Raw genomic sequence first — 16,454 nt, 5'->3', positions numbered from 1 at the left:
TTTTGGTTTTACAATATAAAACGCAAATAAAAAAAACAGATTGATTGATTGATGCTGCTGATGTATTTGTGTTCCCTCAGAGTTCCATACGAACAGTCGATCTTGTCTGCAGAGCGACCCACGAAACGCATTTAGTCCTGTTCCGCCATCACACAACCACCGTCACCTGGCAGCCTCAGTCATCCATGACTGATGATATGTGTAGCAATTTCCTGAATACATCAAAGCCTGATTGTTTACACTCACATCCTCTAACTGATGGTGGCATGTCTGGTGTGATCAAGGTTTGGTGAAGCTCTTTGATCACTTGTTGTTGTTTCTAAAACGTGTCATGCAGATCAGTCTGGTTCTCGGCTTATACAAATTATTCACCTACATAGTTGATTTGTGTGTGTGTGTGTGTGTGTGTGTGTGTGTGAGTGAGCGATCATATGATGTTGAAGTCGGGTCAGGGTTATCTCTCTGTTTGTTGAGGGAGTGGCGCTGAAGGCTTACATTATGAGAACACGCCATGTGCTGTGTGACGCTCCAACACACACAGATACGCAGCATTAAAAACATTCTAATACTATCATGAGGCACGAGGCTCGGCTTTTTCTGCCTCAGTTGATTTTTCTTATTTACTGTAACTTTATGCAATGCCGTATTTTAGAACTGACATTCTCACCTGCACTTGTCGAGCAGAAGTCATGTTACCTGGTTTCTCCTTCTTGTTTTGTGTGAATTAAATATTTGGTACGAATTGTCATCCAACCCAGCAACTCAGTAGAACATTAACCTTAAGCAACTGCGTAGAAATATGTGTTATATATATTTACATATATTTTATCCATGGACTCTTTTAGCACATACAGCACTGCAGCACAGATTCAGATTTCCAAACACACACACACACACACACACACACACACACACACAATGTGATGCATTGAGCACCTGTTTGCAAGCTCCACCTGAGTGATGACAAATTGCCAATAGGCTTCCTTGTTGCTGTCACACATTAACATATTAACTTGTGTCGAATGATAATTCTTGTCAACTGTTATTTTGCCACGGGCTTCAAGGCCTGGTTTCAGTGACATTGTTGCAGCAAACTGATGGAATCATAAACAAAAAGGTGAATTATGACTTTATATTTACAGTCTGTCACACTCTGCAGTAAAACCAAACTGACTTGGCTGTAAAAGTATCAGTGCATCTCTGCAGTGTGGGTTGAATGAGAACTTTGTTCAAGTTGAACATCTCAGCTTCAAATATTTTTTTTTTTAATGATTTGTTCTACATGCAGGAGATGGAATTGTTTTTTTCAGGTTCAGGTATACAAACTAGATTTCTCTTCTTGTGATGTTCCAGGAAGACATTCTGAGGTGAAGAACATTTCAAGTAACATCTTTTGATTTTCTGCTTCATGATTGGCTAAAGAGAGCAGAGGCGTCTTTGCTGAGTTTGCAACCTGGAATTGGATTCAGGTAACTGTCTACAGACAAACAAAAGGGGGATTATATGCACACAGAGTTATAAAAATAACTGGTGTTTGCGCTCCTAAATATTACCGTAACACCATGGTAACGCCACTAGGATATGTCATTTTCATTGTCGCCACAGGAGGGAGACAAACACATGAAAGGTTATGGACGTTGCCTCCAATTTAAAGCTTAAATTTGAGCAGAAATTCACGATTTTGACTGTGGCAATAAATATGTGAATAAAATGATATTATGCGGAGTCTGAGGCATTACGCGACAAAGTTAACACCCTCCAACAAAAGAGACTTTAAAAGCACTTTAAATGGAAAATGGAAAAATGATCTTTAAATACCGGGACACAATGGTAAAATAGTTGTAAAAAAATATTAAAAATGCTGAAATCAAACAAAAATTAGGGGGGAAAGCGAATTCATTCTATGCATACAGCCTAATGGTTAAATTACCATGGCATGTGAAATAACACACACATTAGGCAGCATATTTCAATATATATATGTTCATTAGGGAGCTTTTATTGTGGCAGTATTAACATATAAAACAATCCATGTTTTCTTTTAGAACATACAAACATTCAAAAATTTCACTTCACAAAGTTCATAAGGCTTGGTTGTCGGGGGAGGGGGTGTCATTTCTGGGGAAGTTTTTTTTCTTTTTTTTCTTTCTAATTGTTCTGAAATTAAATGTCCCAGAGTTTCTTAGTAAAAGAGACAAACTGAACCAAAATAAATAAATAAAACTCTGACCGAAAACTGGAACAACTTATTCCGACCGACAATCAAACAACAAAATAAACGTGCAAGAAAATCTGCTACGCTACATGCCCCAAAAAACACATAATGTACCAAACATCATGTCATTTTCTCCTTTATGTCTCCATCAATCTTATAGTTTTGCATAAAGTAGACCTGAGTTCAAATATTTGAAATCTTAAATTAATTATTTAAAAACAGTGTCAGTTGATTAGCTATACAGTTTGGTGTTTCTTGTCTGTAAAGTTGCTTCTATTCTGATATGCAAAGGCAAATAATTCAATTTAAGGTTTGTAAATACTTGACTCATGTCAGGAACTTGTGGAATCGAGGCGACATCAACTAGTGTGTGACTTGATGACACTGTAAATCACAGTTTTACGCAAGTGCAAGTGCTGTAGTCTCGGTCCTTGCAGAAACTCGGAGCTCTAACCCAGAGCCGACTGGCTAACTAAGGCGTGAAAAAACTCCTCTTGAACTCAAAAAGGCTGCCAAACTGAAAAGAAGCTACAAATCATACAGTGCTACAGTGTAGTGCGGGATCTGTTTTAACCCCAGAAAATAAAGGCCTTTCATGATTAAAAATGGGTGGAGGTGACTTCTCATTCACTTTTCATTCAATGCATTCTTCTAAAATGTTGTAAATACTACACGAGTTATGGTTCAGGATGAACAGCGTGAACAGCATGCTCTGGTGGCAATGAGGTTAATGAAGCTGTTAGTTTTTGAGCATTTAGTGGCTTAAAGGTCCCATATTATACTCCTTTACAGATCATTATTCACCCTGGACTCCATGACTGTCAGAACTCAAAACAGAACAGTATTTAGCCCCGTGTTTGTAACATCTGTCCTGCAGAAATGTGTTGGCAAGGGCCAAAATCAAAGTGGTCCTAGAAGGAGGAAATAACCTGGCCAGGTGTATTCACCTGGGAGAGGTGTGAGTGCCTTTTGTGACATCACAAAAGGGCTGATTCGTTGTGTGCGTCTTAGCTCAGATTTCTACAAATGTAGAAGAAAGACGATAAAGACGCACTTTCATAGCTTCTGGGGGCTTCCTTGTAAAAGGATTTGGATTTTGGATGCAAAAGGATTTTTGCATAATACGGGACCTTTAATTGGTTTATATATATATATATGTATATATTGCAAAGCTTGATTTTAAACATTTTCCTTTTTTCAAAAAACATAAAATCATCTTCAAGCAGTACTGCAATTTCTGCTTTGTCTAAATAGTCAAGCAGAAATCCAATATGGACTTTGATGAGCAACAACAATTAGCGCGAGTCGATGAGTGGAATCCTCAGGCACACCGCACAACAACAAGAGTTTGCCGGGAAGCCGATGGAAGAAACAAGCACGTCAACATTTTCTCTTTGCCTTTTGTCTATTTAAAAAGCACGGAGCACATGCGCTAGTATAGGATGGTCAGGACAGCCAAGCCTACGTCTACACCGCTTTACAACAGACAGGACACGCAGAGGGAGGAAAGGAAAGGAAAGGAAAGGAAAGGAAAGGAAAGGAAAGGAAAGGAAAAAAAACCCACCCAGCAGCACTGGGCCTTTTCATTTTGCCACAGCTATTAACACAGTATTTACAGATGAGGTCATGCAGTTTGTGTGGAGAGGTCAGCATCAAGGAGGAGGGCGAGGCCCACCCGGAGTTTGGGTTAGTGAAGGGGGGAGTGCAGGAACCGAAGGGGCCGCAGCCAGGGGGACGAACGTCGTGAAGATGAAGCCCTGTCTCATAATCTTACAGTCGACGCTCCGGGAGTTTTGGTGCTGCAGCTACACACGAAGACAGGAAAGTAGGAAGAGTGGAGACGTTTCCCTTTTGTTAACCGTTGGGGGGGAGGGGAGGGTCAGTGGTGAAAGGAGCAGTGCAAACAGGTCAGGTGATACGTTGTCCTTGCAGTGGGTGGGCCCTCGGCTCGGGGGCGGGGCCACCGTCGGAACTCAGTGCATGTGCTCGTCATAGGAAAATAAATGCTTCGTCCCTGCATGAGTTCCATATGCATAAATCTTGCTGACGGGCAACGAGGGTCAGCTGACCGACGGCTGCCAATCGACTGTGAAGCCGAGGCGAGGCCCTCGCGCACGAAGCAGGACGGAGGTTTCGGCTACGACGAAGGTTCCTGCTGCTCGTTGGTAGGAAGGAACCTTCACTGTGTGCGTGTGTGTGTTTTTCTACCTTTCAAAGTGAGGTGAACGCATTTGCAGCCTTGGTTTAAATACACACACGACACACAAAGTACAAGATGTATGCTGTGACTGGACACCGTCCTTTACATATTTTTTTTTTTTCTTTTTTTTTACACATATTGTCAACGTTCAAACCACTCACCGCAAACGCCCTTCCTGAGGATTTTTTTTTTTTAAATGTCCAACCATGTTGACAAAAATTGGAACTTTTATAATCAGTATGTTTATAATACACGTGACACATGACTTGAGTGATGTGAACTAATTACTTGTCAGTACACTTCACTGCTCTCTGTGGACAGTTACGATGCCAGACCCGATGACAGACACTCGGCGTGATCAAGTGATGCTTGTTCCATCGATGCATTTCCCTCCAGGCCTCCGGGGGGGGCTACTTCATCAAGTTGTATTGTTTAGTTTGCTTTTGGTTACGGAAAATAAACACATTCTTGGAAGTAATCCAGATTTAGAAGTTGAATTACAGCACTTGCTCCCCATCTTTACTGTTGCGTGATATTCCAATCCATGATTGAGTGGCTCCAGACTTTATAGGAACTGTTAAGACGAGAGCTAGCCTTCCTGGATACAAGTGTATCTTAACCAACCTTCTAATTCTGAGCTTGTAAACTGTTAGTAATAGTGTGCTTTAACGTAAAGGTTAGGCTCAATTTGTCTGAAACATACAGGGCGCCCATGTAAACGGCAGCATTTGTATTCGATATCAGGAACCACTGCTTTTTTCATTCAGCCCGATCACCATGCGATGGCCCAACTCGGAGGTTCAGACCGTCCCAAACATCACTTGATCCAATCTGAACTATGTCGACACTGCACACGCTACACTCCAGGGATGATCTCAGCACATCCTGGTGTTATAAAATAAAAATAACTTGATGCGTATCAGGACGACAACATATTTTGCAGCTGGTTTCCACATATGCATCCAGAAACTCACATCTATTATCATTTTCTGAAAGATGGCAGAAAGATCTCATGGTGCTCTTTGAAATGAACTGTTTCAGTAGATGTGGTGGTGCACCGTGAAAAACAGTTAAAAACAAAACAAACAGAAACAGTACAGTGCCGACACCGTTCACGTTGAGTTTCAAATTGTGTGAACTGTCCCTTTACTGAAGCAGGCGCAGACCTCATCACAACCAGCCAACAATAAACCATAGAAGCATGAAATCACCGTTTTACTCAAAAAAAAAGTAGCGACATTTCCAACGTTTTTTTAATTCAATCTATTTTCCTTCCCGACGCACATTATTTTAACACATGTGGGAGGACGAGCTAACTGTGAGCTAACATTTATTTTTCAAGATGTTGAGACGGCCGACAAAAAACAAAGATGCGCACACACACACACACACACACACACACACACACACACACAAACATTAACAGCTCACACAGAGTAAAGTTTCCTCTCTGCTTCCTCCGCGTTTCCCAAAAAATGACATCACGTAATCTGAGACAGCTGTAATCTGCGGTCTGTGTAAAAGATTTGTGCTGTAGCCGTTTGTAGGAAAAACAGAAAACTCAGGGTGCTACCGAGCCAACCAACGCTGACGGGAATCTGAAAAAATAGCTTGGATTTTGTCACCCATCGCCCCGATAAACCTCCATAAACCCCCCCAACCCCCATTTTTTCTAGCCTTTTTTTTTTTAAACTCTTCTTTTTTATTTTAAATAAGCTCAAAGTAGATCTTCTGACTGAAAAATTCCTGAAAGTCCTGGATCGCATAAAAATATACAAAAAGGTTTAAAAAGAACTCATTTAAGATAGGTATTAGTTAGCAATCTGCCTGCTCTGTGTGTTTTTTAAATATATATATATATATATACCATCTCCCTCTGCCAGCGGCCAAAACTCTTCTTCCTCCGTCCCCTCCCACCCCGTCATGACTGACCAGCTCTGTCAACCAATCAGATGCTGCTCCTGTCGGAGGATGGATGTGTGTCAGCGTCAGGAGTGGATGAACCAACCAACCAACCAACTGAACCAACCAACCTCTCAGTCTCTCCTGCTGTCCATGGCTTCTCCTCTTCCTTCCAGAACTTCCAGTCGTGCTCTCCTGCAGTTCATCTCTGCCTGTCCTCAAATGTGATTGGATCTTATTCCTCCCTTCTTTTTTTTTTTTTTTTTTTAACAAGACGGGAAATTATACTGCATGATGCAATATAATCCAATAACATGGGTGTCCATGTGCTTAGGACCGGGACGTCTGAGGCCTCTTCGTTCAAAAACCTCCACCGCCAAGTTGAAAAGCCCTAAACAAGTGAAGTCACTTGACTGCATTTTGGCAGACGGGTCGCTTTGAGCGAAGAGGCGCCAGCTTCTCTTTATCTTAAGACTCGATATAAGATGCGATCACATGTCAGGAACGGACAGCCGCCTTCTACTGCTCCTCAGTCTGACCACAGGTGCTCCATGGCCATGCTGACCCGGCACAGGATCCAGCGCCGCAGCGGGCAGTAGTACTCGTAGTGGAACTGCTCGAACTCGGGCGTCTGGCGGATCTCGTGGAGGAAGGACACGTCGATGTCCGACTCCAGGAGCAGCAGCAGCGTGGGCACGGTGACGAGCAGCACGCCCGTCACCACCGCCACCAAGCGGGCCGCGCTCAGCACGCACGCGTTCACCCTCTCGTTGTGGGAGAGCAGGCGCAGGCTGTCGCTCAGGATGCCGCCCACTCCGCCCCTGGCGGCCCGGCGGGTCCGCTCGTAGGCCCGGTCGCGCTCGCGCTCCGCCTCCAGCTGGGCCTGGATGTCCGGGTCGGCGTGGAGCTCCCTCAGCAGCCTGGCGGGGCTCTGGACCGGAGAGGAGAAGATGGAGTCGACGCCCCCCTGGCTGTCCTCCACTGGGGTGGGCACCATGCTGGCACAGGGGCTGCAGCAAAGATCCGTGGACATGGAGGGAACGGGTTAAGTCACTGAGGTGGCATCACTACCTTCTGTCTCTTCACGCTGGGTTTGTCTGCGTGCCAGTAGTTGACCCTGCACAGGAAGCGTGTCTCGCTCTCACCAACAAAGAGCAGCAGCTAATGCCACACCAACAGGAAGTTCCTCACTGGCTAAACGTATATTGACAATAACAATAAAAATCTTGTGATGAACGTGAAAGACAACGGATTCATTCAATCACCTTCCAAGTTTTTTTTTTGTCCAGTGCTTTGTAGGGGCTATTTGCCATTTGGAGATTTCAGATAAACCCAAAATGAATCAGGAATTGTTGCATCTGGCAGACAGTGATAACCATATGACATGTTTTGCTAGTTCTTTCAGAGGTTCAGAGGTTCCAGAGAGGATGGAAATATTAATTGTTAGACTCTTAAAGAGCAAAATTCGAACCAATACATTACTTCCACAAGCACTAACAGTGGGCAACAAGGCTGTGAAACTGAACGGACCTGTAGGTGAACTCAGATATGGTGAGCGGTCCGCCGTCCTCATCGTCTTCCTCCGCTTTATCTTCTGCCTTGGGTGTCTGAGGTCGCAGGTTTGAGCTTTCCGTGGAAACTCGGCCAGGCTGCTGGTCTTTGTCTTTGTCAGCATTTGCTCTGTCCGAACGCTGCTGTTTCTCTGTGTCCACCGGTGTGGCTGCAGGTTCCAGAGGAGACAAAGGGACCGAGTCCCTCACAACGGCAACACCTGTAGGAGAAGAAAAAATAAACATAAAACAGAACTACTACATGCTAGGTTTACAGGTGTGAGACAACAACATCCAGGATAAGTTTTTTTTTTTTCTTTGTTTCTTTATTAATTCTTATTTTTTTGAAGAAACCGTGGAAGAAAAAAAACCTGTCCCGGTTGTCTTTTCCCTCCTGCAGTAAAAAACATTGACCACATGGTGGTGATCCTGTGTCAAAAAGCTATAAAGCTATGTCAAGCATCACTGCAACCCTGGTCAAATATTTTATATTATATCACTGACAGCTAGAATGATGCTGGTGCTTGTCTGTAACATATCTGTCTGCTCTTCAGACAAGTTGAGCTGAATCCATTGGAGGTAGAGAGAGTCAAACTGCAACTAATTACATACAATTGGTTCAAATCATATCGCGGGGAAATTAAAGAGGGGACAGGCAGGGAAGAGGTTAGAACCCAACAAGCGAGTGGCAACAGCTGCCATGGCAACAGAGTCAGCACAACTGCATGCGGCGAGTGAACTTCGAAAGAGCAGGTCTTAAAAACAAGGAAATGCGGGTACGAGATGAAAGAAGCCAAACACAGAGGGGTGAGGAGGCTGGATAGAGAGGGATTTGTAGGAATTAAACCGAATCCAAACACGGGGAGCCGCAGCTTAAGGAGCAGTCTGCATCACAAACAGCCAGCGACAGCTAAAGAGCATCGCAGTGTTTCTGTAGCAGTCATAGTGTACACACTGTGTAAAGAGGGCATCAAACCTGAGCCAAGCCTGAACCCAACGGCCGCTTGCCCTGTTCAACAGCCCTTTGATGCGGATCTCTAATGAGCCAACTACATGGCAGCAACTCCCTCTAAGGTGTACAGAGATGTAAGAAATATCCAGTTAGCAAAAGTTTTCCTGGAGAGAATACCTGAGAGTTGCCAGAGGTCAGAGGATAATGGGCAGCTCCTGTTCGACTCTCAGTCATAACAATGTCCGAAACAACATTCTAAAGGGAAAAGGGTCGAAGTCGGCACCAGCAAGGCGTGCAGAGGAAAGCTCTGTCACAGGTTTGCAAGAGCAAAAAGTAAATGGTAAAATAAAATCAAGCGGTTCCCATTTCTTCTTTGATTGAATAATATTAACATTATTTTCTTTTCTTTTCTTTTTTTTTTTAAAGGTTTTCGGAATTGATGATACCTTAAAGTAGCATTCACAGTAAATGGACAGCTTATTTACGAGCTGGTATCAAATGCTGACGTGTCATAGTGACCTCGGCTCTCCAGACTCGCAATGTTATTTGATCAGCACGATTCTTGTCTCACTGTGGCTCCTTGACAGCAACCTGACAGCCAGTGATCACGTTGCTTAACGAACACATGCGTTCACCTTTTAGTTTCCACCTCTGTTATTTTTGCAACGCGACTAAAATGGGCTCATTAGTCTGGCAGGGACAGCGGAGCGAAACCTGAACTGAGCTCAACAGCGCAGCTTATTCAGATGAGGATATTCACGCTACATGCCGTGAGATTCCTCCAACACGCACCAACACACACACACACACACACTCAAGCACAAGCACACACAGGCCCACAAGGGGTCAGGGAGTGTTTCCCCTGTTGTTCACTTGTTGAAAAGCCTATTTATCTTTGTCAAGCATCATAATGGACACTCATATTTCTTCGGTCCAGGCAAACACATACAGTATGAGTCATTGAGCCGTAAATATTCCCTGTGAAAAGATGTGTAAAATATGTTGGAATTTAAAAAGGAATTTAATTAGTTTATGTATTTTTGTTTTTTGTTAATTAATGGGAAACCTGAAGTGGCCCCAAGGCTCACTATTAAAGCCTGCTGTGAAGAAACTGCAGTTATCTGCTATCATAAAAAGGGACAGAAAATACGTGTGAAATTGAGAACCTTCACAGACGAGTAAAATCTAGTTAGAGAACGCCTTATTGTGGCGCCATATTTCAAAATGACCCCAAAACATGGATCAGGTCTGGCTTGAGAGATTTTTATACTGCTATCACAGCTGGAAAAGATTAACGTTAACTTTCCGTTGACTTTCTGACCACTAGATGGCACTAAATCACACACAATGGGCCTTTAATGATTACGGCTACGACGTCTACAAAAAACTATTTTTTTCAGTCAGTGTGCAGTTAACTTAAAAATCCTCCAAAAAGCCCTGTAATGACATTGACCCCCAACCAGGGGGAAAAGCATTTGATCCACCAAATTACTGTTTGATGGAAAAATCCTAGCAGGAAATAAACCAACTTTGACGAAGGTGAGACATTTATGTCACTGCTGGAGCCGCAATCTTCCTCCGCTCAGCCCTCTCATTCATGAATCCACTTGACCTCCCTCAATCCATCACCATCAATCCTGCAGCTAATTTTAACCCAAATCGGCCTGCGTGCCTCATTCACTCCAGACACTCGCTGCAGAGGTCTCACGAGAGTTTCAGAGTGGTTTAAAGATTGCACTTAGTCTTGATGCGGCAGACCAGGCTCAATTATTAACAGAAATTTCCACCCCATTGATCACGAGTTAGAAGCTCATGCTAACTGAGATGTCTTTCAGAAATCCAAACACACAATCTGCGGGACGAACACCTCCGCCAACCGGTCTTACTCTGCTCCAAGGTTTTCATCGGCAGTCCGCTCTTAATTTCGGCCACCCGGCCCCCGTGTCCCACCAGCCGCACGTACACGTCCCGAGCCGTGTGGTTGGCTATCCGTAGGTGGAGGTTCTGATGCGTGCTGATCTTCACCTGGCACCTCAGGGCCTCAGCCACCACAAGGGTGGACGCCTGGATGTCTTTGGACACCCCGGGGTGGAAGACCTCCAGCGGTCCGGCCTGTCTGTCGCCCATGTCCTCTCCCTCCACCGTCTCTGGACTCAGGTCCATTCTGAGGGCCTCTGTGCTCTGCTATCTGCGGCAGGACCACCTCAACCTGACTGATAGGACCCTGGGCTCAGCTCTGTGGCTGGGTACTGACACCCACCCGACACACACACACACACGCACACGCACGCGCGAGCAGCCTGGGCGTGATGTTGAGAGACATACAGCAGACGCATTCTCCGTGCGTGATACACAGACGCGGCGGGCCCTCCTGTGAATGTCAGCGATGTTAACAAAGAGTGGAGGGCTTTAGGCGAGGATCAAGCCCAAAGCTGTGGATTCTATATTTAACCCGGTGGTCCTGGTTCCAGGGGGGCAGCTAATCTAACTCTGACTTCAGAAGGGCAGTCCTGACCCAGGACAGGATGGCCTGGCCATCACTTTCTTCTCCTGTGTGAGTCCTTGTGTCCTTTTGGTTGGACCGTCTCTATTTCCAAAACGTTACCTCCGTTTGATTTTTTTTTGTTGTTGTTGAAAAATTAGCCTTATTCTTGTGTTTTGGGCTATTTTTTTTTTTTACCAAGACGACAACAGCTCGATGGTTTGCAATGAAAATGGAGTCAATATTGCAAAAAGAATTTCTGAGCGTAATTAGCCCTCTGTTTACAGCACCCCATAAAAAGGCTCTGTTTCAGCATCTTGCGCAAACAGATGAGTCGTTGGACTCTCTACATGGTTGCGACGGCAACTCTGTGACATCACAGAGGGCTGCTCCTTGAACTTTGCGATTAGCGCACAAAACAATTTTAATCGACTGACAGCCCTAATATGTATATTTCTATCTATAAAACCTCTGGAGAAGCACTGATCCAGGAACTGAAGGAACAGATCCCGAATGTCACACGATGAGCTGCTTAGAAGAACCACTGTTTCTCATCTAAGACAAGATAATGTAACTTTTGATTGCGCAGCTCGCTGAAGGAGACGGGTGACTTGTTCAGTTACTAAGGATGAAGTCTGAAACACAAATAAGAATCAACTGTCATCTTTGTGTGCGTGTGTGCGATGGAGAGAGGAGAGGGGAAGAAGGAGACGGGCTGTACAAACATAACAAGGTCAGCGCTGTCCTTGGGTCAGCTTCCTGTTTCCTCTCTAATGGCTCAGATTAGTGCTCTGAATATAGACAGAGGTCCTGCAGCGGCTCCGGGACACTTTATCCACAAGTCCTTGCAGCAGTCTTCACACATTCACTTCACTTAATCAAAACTCTCAAAGCCAAACGGAGCCAACCAGAAACAGGAGGGAGAGGAGAGGAGAGGAGAGAGGGAATCTTTCTGACACCACAGTCCAAACCACACAGGAATAAGAAAATATATTCTTTACAGCTGTGTAACACTGCCGCAGTTCAACAAACACATGGTGTTTGTCTTCAATATACAGTCAGGAAAAAGCTCCAAAGAACTGGAAAAAGATGGGGACAAACTTTCAGTCTGCCGCCAATCAAAACAGACATTCTGAAACCCGTCTCCGGCGCTTACTGTACCTCTCCACCACCGTCCATTCCCACTCCTCCTATCTTTTTCTGAACCGCAGCTTCCCTCTCCTGTGCAGAGCCCCAAGAGGAGAATTCAAGAGAGAAAAATGACTTAAAAACCAAAGCAATCTGACTGCCTTCAAGGTTAACTTTTCCTTCCAGCGTTCATCACCTGCTACCAATTCTTTAAACAGATTATTTTGATGACATATACTTTATCCTTTTTCCCCTGAGTGCTATTTTTTGCTTTTTTGTTCATTTAACGGGAACAGTGAGGGACTCTAACTTGGCTAAAGAGATCCTTTGATCCTTTGATCCTTTCACTCTTGACTCTCGTCGTGAAAAAAATTGTTATTGTCAATCTGTCTTCAGTGAAAAAAAATATATATATTCACGCGAATAAAATCTCAACAATTTTTTTTTTTTTTTGAAGTGTGGCGGACAGGGCAGGGGGCGGCAGAAGTAGGAAAAAAACAGCCATCTCAAATTGAATCTGGTGCCATTAGTCGGCCTGCATCCTGTGCGCTGAGCGGTGCACGAGGCCTGTGATTTGATGAACCGCCTCCCGCCCCTCCCACACTCGTCGAGCCCAGCCAGACACACAAGACGCTTTGCTGACCCTCAAGCGGGCAGAATTGATTTTGCTCTAAATGGGATGAGAGCAGATGACAGGAGGACAGAGAGAACAAGAGGGAAGCCGCAGGGCCGGCCACCCCCCCGGCGCTCAGCTGCGGCCAGGAGAAGATGATGGAGGGAAGGAGTTCGATAAAAGAGGGAAGAGAAGGAGGAGAGCCGGATGGAGTAAAGACACATCGCTGCTGCTGCTGCTGCTGCTGCTGCTGCTGCTGCTGCTGCTGCGACTCGGCAGTGCGGGGGGGTTCTTGCACATCGTCCACAGTTTAAAATACACCTCCATCTCTGAGTGTCACTGACTGCAGGCAAATCTCATTCAAACCAGATTCCTTCTCAAATCCGAAATCAGATTTTTAGGGCTGACTGTCCACACTGTTTTCAGCAAGTGTCCAAATGGGATCGAGCTCTTTTCAGACTGGGCCACATTATTGACCCATCTGACAGGTTGCTGTAGTAACGACGTCGGAGCGGAGGCGTCGTCCAGCATAGCGTGTGGTGTGTGATGTTATATAATTGCAACAGTGGCAAATACTAAATGGACTTGTTGCGGTACCTGCCCCGGAGCTTCAATGGCCACTAAATGCACAAACTCCCCCAAGTTTTGAACGTCTATCTGACCCACCGCCATGCTATTGGTTCTCCCTCCCCTTCAAGATGATGCCTCGACAGGATGGGACAGGATGGAGAAGGTGACAGGAAGTCACAACAGTTCAGTCAGGGGAAGGTTGAGCCACCTACAGCTGGGAAGCAGCGCTGCCTGGCTGGGTTTTTTCCTCCTGCGCAGACATGTCGGCTCTCGTCGGGGGCAGAGAAGTGATCCAAGTTCAGCTGTGAGCCACGTGTCAACAGCCCAGCTGATGGATGGCCGGGTGTGAAATGTCCCTCTGGCCTTATAATACACCTCAGCGCTATGGCCGCGTCTCCCTCTGAGATGGTGTTTTAAAAAGCCTTGGACTCTATCATGGGGTGCTGCGACCTGATGTTCAATGTTCAAGGATCTTCAGGGTCAGTCGTATTTGTATTTGTAACAACATCAGACGACAGCAACAGCAAACAACTATACGTGTATTAAAAATAACACACGTTTAATAAACGAGTGGTTACAGTGTAATGACGGTGCAAAGTGCAGTGCAATTCCACATGAGAGTGTTTCAAGTGGTGAAAGGGCAAGTGATACTTCATAGATAATATTTTCTCTCATACGACACTAATTGTGCAATACCCTTCGATGCCAAATTTTGATTTGCAATCAGATTTCTGCCGCTAAATATAACTCGTATTTGATATGTGCTTTAACTCACACATGCAGGACCGGATTTGGCAACCGACCCATAAGAGGAAATAAGCCAGTGCTTAAAAACACATGTGAAGAACATTTTGTAACCAATGTTATCAATGGGGAATTATTGCTCTTCAGGTTGTCCTGCAGTTGTGTTTGATTGACACAAACCAGATATACAGTAGTGTGAATTAGGCTGCAGCTGATTGTAACCTACCAGAAAAGTTCAATAAAATCATGTGAAAGAGCACACATGTGGCTTTATAGACTTTGTAGGGCTCAACAAGAGAAGAAGAGGAATAAATAAATTGCACTTTGGGGGGGGAAAAAAAAGGTCTGGGTGCATTTTTGATGACGTACAACTTGCCACGCGAAATCCAAACTGTCTGCTCATTTCCAAATTTACGCGTTGAACGCGGCAGACGCGAATCCGATATGAGTGAAGTCAAATTTGTATTCTTTGTTCCTGCTGATAAACTCAAGTAGTGCAGGATGTTTCAAGTCTGCGCCACTAGAGAGCTGAAGACTTGTGAATTTGGGTCAGGTGCACCTCGTGGTGTGTAAATCCAGCCAACACATCTCACAAATACATACACACAAGATCTTTCTGGGGCTAGACGTTAATATGTAGAGTATATATACACGTATTTAATAAGAAAGCAAGGAAATGCCAAATTTATCAGCACTGTCTTATGAAAAATAACGATAACAATAAATGAAATGTTGAATTTAATGAACTAAACAAGTCCACACTAGAGCAGAAAACTTGTACAATGGAGCATCACATACACAGCTGGGCATGTGTGCGTCTGTGCATGCACACGCACACACATGCATCCAGCAGTGAGACTCTTTGGAGCCGTGCAGACAACTCTGAATTGAGTTTTCCTGAGTGCCACGCCGGCTCTGTTTCACCGCGACCACTCTGCAAAACCCAGCCGGTCGAGTGCGCCGATGCCGAGACACAGGCACCGCACACATGCACACTGTGGCAGGAACCAAGGAGGATCATGGGAAAGGTATTTTTAGCCCGCTGTCAATGGTGTCTCCGGGGAGACAAGACTGATGGAGGGTTGGGAGCATCAGCTGCTCAATTAACGCTTTCCGTCGGAGGGTTGTGCATGAGCATGTGCCTCTTCTGTGCACATGGGAGCATGTGTGTGTGTGTGTGTGTGTGTGTGTGTGTGGTCCCAGCCTACCGTTGTCTGTTGCTGCGTCCTCGTACTCGTTGGTGGAGGGCAGAGCGGGTACCAGCGGCTCCATGTTCATGATGAGGTTTTTATGGCTCAGAGAGTTGAAACTTCGACTCTGACCAAACTGAGCTCTACGAGAACCAGAACAGAACGTTGTTGTAATGCTCAAGTCCAACAGAGTCGAGGGCAGCGCAGGACGGTCCGTACCTGCACACCCTGGGCGGCTCCCTCTGGATCTTGGAGCTGGCTTCTATCACCTCCTTGGCAACTCTTCCGCTGAAAGAGACACGCAGGTATTACCAAAATAGACGTGAAACTTATATTATAACTGAGCAATCCTATGCATCTTTATTTATTTCCCTCTTCACATACAGAACAAGGCAAAACTCTCTTTCAACTTTCTGCTAACTGTCCCTGTGGAACAAACGGCAGGGTTTTCTTTAGTTGGACTCTGGATACTTTCAAAAATAATGTAAAAACACCTTTTAACAAAACAGTGTCACAGGTTTTAACGTGTATATTCATTTCATCCACAATTTATCTGATTGTCCCTAATCTGTTCTGCGTCTTAACTGATTTTGACTTTTTGCTTTTCGTCTCTGTAACTAATAAAGTCATTTCGAAACTTCCTCCCACTTCCTGGATCTTTGTCAAAACTTGCACAAACGCAGGCCTCGGACACAAAACAGTCGTCGTTTCCACACCTTAAAATCAGCACTTTGAATTGAACCGACGGTCAACTCGATATGACAGAGCCATAAAAGATGTTTTATTTTCTGCTTCCGCCACGGCTTTGAACCCTCGGGGTGGTTTCCCTGCCAGCACGGTCAGCAGCTGGACAGCGTTTGAGCCTCCGCTACTCCCACCCAGTAGTTTATTGCGGTCGATAATTGAAG

The 16,454-nt window shown here is 44.9% G+C and overlaps 1 protein-coding gene across 1 annotated transcript in view; it reads right to left on the bottom strand.

Annotated features, from left to right (window-relative positions):
• Window positions 1–6,265: 6,265 nt before the first annotated feature.
• frmd3 (FERM domain containing 3) overlaps window positions 6,266–16,454 on the bottom strand; it is a 42,151-nt gene continuing 31,962 nt past the window's right edge. The window contains exons 12-15 of the mRNA XM_076019604.1: window positions 15,766–15,834; window positions 15,565–15,689; window positions 7,848–8,088; window positions 6,266–7,327 (exon numbers count right to left, since the gene is read on the bottom strand). Of these exons, the coding sequence (XP_075875719.1) occupies window positions 6,847–7,327; window positions 7,848–8,088; window positions 15,565–15,689; window positions 15,766–15,834 (916 nt within the window). The 3' untranslated portion in view covers window positions 6,266–6,846. The remainder of the gene's footprint in view (window positions 7,328–7,847; window positions 8,089–15,564; window positions 15,690–15,765; window positions 15,835–16,454) is intronic.

This window comes from Nelusetta ayraudi, unplaced genomic scaffold, assembly GCF_046127955.1.
Source record: "Nelusetta ayraudi isolate G7.1 ecotype Tasmania unplaced genomic scaffold, CSIRO-AGI_Nayr_v1 ptg000010l, whole genome shotgun sequence".
NCBI lineage: Eukaryota > Metazoa > Chordata > Actinopteri > Tetraodontiformes > Monacanthidae > Nelusetta > Nelusetta ayraudi.
The sequence above is the reverse complement of the archived record's forward strand: the minus strand, read 5'-3'. Positions and strand labels throughout refer to the sequence as shown.